Consider the following 5205-nt stretch of genomic DNA (forward strand, 5'->3'; position numbering starts at 1 on the left):
TGAAAAAGTAGCAACATGGTGTTCATTCCGATCAAAATCAAGCATTATCCCGCTGGTAACAAACTTCTCACTTTTTAAAAGACAATCATATGCACAACAATAAAGTGAAGTAATTTTTACAATGAGAATAAATTTCTTTTTTCTTTACAAAGAATATAAATGAAACAAAAATAAAGAAGATAGAAAAATACCCGACATAAAAGGAGGATTACACCCCATCACACACCTCTTCCATGCATCCACCAGGGAGTGCAACAATACTGTGGCATCTCACTGTATTAGTCAAATATTTTCTGTCTCACAAATGGCATCACAACGGTGTAGATTGCTTCATGTCTCATTTTAGGGTCATGAAGGGGATTGAGATAACATGTGTATTTGTATTTAAATAATATGCTAATTATTTCTGTGTTCACATAAATTTCATATCCACGTTATTCTAAAAATTCATGAAAGTAAGTAATAGGCAATTTTTTCAGAAAAAAGAAAGAAAAAAATAATAGAGTTATCATGAAGGAAATTGTTGAAAAAATTTCTAGAATGCCACTATTTGAAATGTAATATACCACAATGTCATATTTTCAAAAAAAATTCCAAAATGTCACCCTCACCTATAGCCTCGCCAATCCAATTGGTGAGGGGGGTTCAATTTTTTTTTTTTTACATGGGATCTCACCAATCCAATTGGGGGTCCATTATTTTTCTTTTTTTTTTTATTTTCTGAATTTATTTAATGTTTTTTTTTATAAATAGTTTTTAATAATTAAAAATAATTTTTTTAAATAATTTTTTTTTAATAATTGATTAATTTTTAAAATATTTTTTTTTTGAATTTAATTTTTTATAATTTATTTATTTATGACATAATTAAAATGGAGATTAAAGAAAAAACCATATTATTAATATTAATAAAAATACGATTACAAATACATCATTTGTGGAACACATGTTTGCTGCCAGTATGACAATATGTCTGTTTTTTGGTGCGCTTCCCTCTGCCTAGGTCCGGTGATTTTTCTCTTGTCTGCGTAGGCGGAGGAGGAGATGGTGTATCATCTTCAGACAACTCTTCATCTTCCTCAACATGTTGCGCATAGGTACCGCCCATATCAATATTCAAATCTTCGACACCCAATGCTGGAAATTCCATAAGTTGGTCATTGGTGAGGCCGAAGTTGGGGATTGAATGTGACGAACTATGGTAAGTTTCTGACATTGTTGGAAAAATGTCCGGAAAATATAGATCTTCACTGTTAATTGGTAGGTGGTTGGTTGGGAAGATGATGGGTTGGAGAAATCAAATTGTGGTGGAGGAACTGGACTACGGTTGAATTGTGGTCGAAAATTGTGGTTGGAATTGTTGTTGGTGGTAGAAGCTTGTTTGAGGGGTTGTGGTGGGGTTATAAGGTTGTTGAATGGTTTGGAAAGTGTTACGGGTGTGAGTATAAGGTTGTGGATTGGTTTGAAATGGGTTATATGTTTGTTGAAGAAAAGATGAGGATTGAGCCCAAAATTTTGAGGGGTTCATTTGGGCAGTTTGTTGTAAAGTATGTGGTGTGATGGTTGGTCGGGTTGAGGAATGGACGGTGGGTCGGGTGGAGGAAGGGACTGTTGGTTGGGTTGAGGAAGAGCCATACCGGCGACGACGGGGGTCGAGCAATAGATGTTCCTGAGAAAGTGGAATTTCAGGAATATTGCGAAACCAACGCATATATTCGTCACTGTGCGCAAAACCCCTCTCTTGATCCACATAGTCACCCACTAATACAAGTGACCTTCTGTTCCTCCATTCTGCGATCTCTTCAACGTTCGCATTTTTCCAATGGATATGCCAGAAACTTTGCTTCTCCATTTTGTGGTGCTCGTCAAGACATCTTGGTGCTATTGGGATGTCTTGCTTAAAACCAAATTGGAGTTTTACCCTGTCCGTGTGATGCATTTCCACAATATGAAAACACATGATATATGTGATGCATTTCCACAATATGAAAACATATGATATATGTTTTCGCACTCCACACCTCCCCATATTCCAGCGCACAATCAGGGTAGTCGGGATATGGACTCCACACAAACTGTTGCACAAAACAAATTTGTTAGAATGTTATGACATATTGTACATCCATGAAAAAAAGTAAAGTTACAAACTTACATGTTGAGGAAGCATGTGATCAAAGGCATTTCGGTAACCAATTAAATCTCCATGAGGATTTGGTTTGTATTTCATTCCTCGTTGAGCAAACCTTGCATTTTATGGAAAAATGGTGAATATAGATGTTATCAAATAAAACTGTGAATATACTTAAATATAAATTAAATTGTACCTTATTCCATATGGATAAGATGGTTGAACAGGACTTCTGGGAGCAATGTGCGGTATACGCCAGAATGCCCAACACTAAAGTAGCAGTGCACATCCTGCGATTCCTCTTGCATCTTTGCCGGCCGTTCTACACAAATTTATGTATAGATGAGCCAAACAAGCAGAACCCCAACTATATGTCCCGCACTTATCAATGTCTCCCACTAACGGTATCCAAGATGAATGCAATAAATTTTGACTTTTATCAGAAAATATTTTTTTTGCAATAAGTAGTACAATATAAATTTTAGCGTGTAGCATGTTTTGCGCATCAGTTGGTTGTTGTATTGCTCTCAATTGTTCCAACATGCCATCCAGCCATGTAATCCTTATTGAACCTCCACTTATGGCATTTTCGGGAGGTTGTACTCCTAGGTGTCTCATATACACATTACCCAGCTCTTGTGTTTGGCCGTTAACAGTCATACCATCAATGCGGAGCCCAATTAACATTCTCACATCTTGTAATGTTACGGTGCATTCACCGATTGAAAGATGGAACATATGTGTTTCGGGTCTCCATCTCTCGACCAACGCAAGCACAAGGGCAGTATCTACACTTTTTACGGTAATTTGCGAGACCATATCAAAACCGGCTCGAGACAAATATGGCATTATGCTATCACTAGGTGGTTGTTTCATGCAGTGCGAGTGTACTCGGAAATTCTTATTATCATCAGCATCCTGGAATAAATAACGTAAAGAAAATAAGAGTTTAAACAAATCTGAAAAAATTTGAAATTATTAACTATGACTATAACTTATGAGAAAAAATAAAAACATACGTAAGCTGCAACATTTGAAGGTGTTCCTCTATGATCTTCTCCCATTGTTAGCAATGTCGTTGTTTAGAATGAAAGTTAAGGCTTTAAGAAATTGATGTTGGGTTTGTTGATGTTGAGTTTGTTGATGATGAATGTCTTTCATGAATGCCATATATATAGCCATTTTAGTGTCCTCCTATTGTCCATTGTGTTTACAAGTGTTATGCATGCAAACTATAAGAGTGACACATATTATCTGGTGAGTAACAAGTGTGATCCATGCAAGGCTTAATAGTTGGCCCTTTTGTCCACGAGTTACAAGTGTTGGCCATGCAATAATAATGTCTTGGTTGGCTGACATGCATGCAAGGCACACTGCATAATACAACACAGTCTTTATTCAAATTAGTCTTTTTTTTACCCTTTCATCCCCTCATCAATTGGATTGGCGAGGGCATACTGGCACGAATATTATTACCAATGCAACACAGTCTTTATTCAAATCAGTCTTTATTTTTTACCCTTTCATCCTCTCGTCAATTGGATTGGCGAGGGAATACTGACACGAATATTATTACCAATGCAACACAGTCTTTATTTTTTACCCTTTCATCCCCTCGTCAATTGGATTGGCGAGGGCATACTGACTCAAATATTATTACCAATACAACACAGTCTTTATTCAAATCAGTTTTTATTTTTTACCCTTTCATCCCCTCGTCAATTGGATTGGCGAGGGAATACTGGCACGAATATTATTACCAATGCAACACAGTCTTTATTCAAATCAGTCTTTATTTTTTACCCTTTCATCCCCTCGTCAATTGGATTGGCGATGGCATATCGGCACGAATATTTTCAGAATCTTTAATTTCATCATTGAAACTTGTTACATTTTGAACCAATGAAATGCAAGGCACGCTATACAACTTGTGTGTTGAATTTTCATCTATATAATAATTTGAGTTTCATTCCCAATTCACAACATCCGCAACATTCAAAATATTCACAACATACACCACTTATCAAAAAATGTCTGAGAGAAACATTATAGTGTCTGTTAACTTTAATGGTGAAATTTTCTCCGATCCTTCTGAGGGCTTCGCATTCAAGAATACCTCTTTAATGCGTTTCAAAGTTCATTTTCAATCAACTTATGTTAATTTGAAAGAGCGTATGGAGAATAAATTGGGGCTTCCTGTCGGAGAAATTATTCACCGACATCCATTTTTTCTGCAGAAGATGGTTCTGCAGTTTATGTAATGAAGGTCATAGCAACCGATGACGATGTCAAGTCCATGTTTCAGTGTCACAGAACATTTCCTCAACTCAACGAGATGGAGTTATATGCTCGCATTCAGACAATACCAACTCAACAGACATATACACATCAATACGGGGAAGCTCTGGAGGAAGAAATAACTCAAAACAATGAGCCATTCATTCTGAATAAAGAGGTTGGTGAATACATCGATGATGAAATCGAAGATGCGCCTGAGGTTCGTATGGAAGACATTTTTGGTCATAGCGGTAGCGATGATGAGGAAGATTCTGCCCCTCCTTCACATGCTGTTTACGCGGAACCAATAAATTTGTACAATCCACCGGCGCACCTGCAAAACATGTCAATAGAAGATGAACAACAAATGCCTGTTTTTGGGGAGTGCATACCAACCCATGTTGGAGACGACATGTACGAAGGTATGGAGTTCGATAACAAGGATGCGTGTGAATATGCCATTAAAGATATTGGCATATAACAAACAATCTGGATTATACGGTGTATAAATCGGACAACACACGCTACATAATCAGATGCACGAATCCAACATGCAGCTACAAATGTAGAGCTTCGATTCGTAAGAAGAAATCGAAGTGGGTGGTTGCGAAGATCCACGGACAACACACATGCACTTCAACCTCAATGTCACAAGACCATAGAAAATTGAATTCTAATTTGATCATGCAGAGCATCAGACAACTTGTTGGCAGTGATCCTGTTAGAACAAGATTTGTTCTGATCAATTATCTTAGTTTTGATGATAACAATAATATGAATTTTGCTTAAGATAATATGGT

General features: G+C 36.9%; 1 protein-coding gene across 2 annotated transcripts; it reads right to left on the reverse strand.

Annotated features, from left to right (window-relative positions):
• Window positions 1–841: 841 nt before the first annotated feature.
• On the reverse strand, window positions 842–3262 carry LOC131630321 (protein MAIN-LIKE 2-like). Of its 2 annotated transcripts, XR_009292304.1 has the most exons (4): window positions 3148–3262; window positions 2325–3046; window positions 2153–2243; window positions 842–2075 (listed from the first exon to the last, which is right to left on the reverse strand). XR_009292304.1 is itself a non-coding variant. In XM_058901106.1 (2 exons), exons 1-2 carry the CDS (start codon window positions 3190–3192, stop codon window positions 2399–2401), a joined length of 693 nt encoding a protein of 230 aa, XP_058757089.1. In that variant the 5' UTR covers window positions 3193–3262; the 3' UTR covers window positions 2283–2398. The 2 variants fall into 2 exon arrangements, 1 of the variants encoding a protein (XP_058757089.1); XM_058901106.1 differs by lacking the exons at window positions 842–2075; window positions 2153–2243 and having other exon boundaries at window positions 2283–3046.
• Window positions 3263–5205: the final 1943 nt, after the last annotated feature.

Source organism: Vicia villosa, unplaced genomic scaffold (assembly GCF_029867415.1).
Source record: "Vicia villosa cultivar HV-30 ecotype Madison, WI unplaced genomic scaffold, Vvil1.0 ctg.000672F_1_1, whole genome shotgun sequence".
In the NCBI taxonomy this organism is placed as follows: Eukaryota; Viridiplantae; Streptophyta; class Magnoliopsida; order Fabales; family Fabaceae; genus Vicia; species Vicia villosa.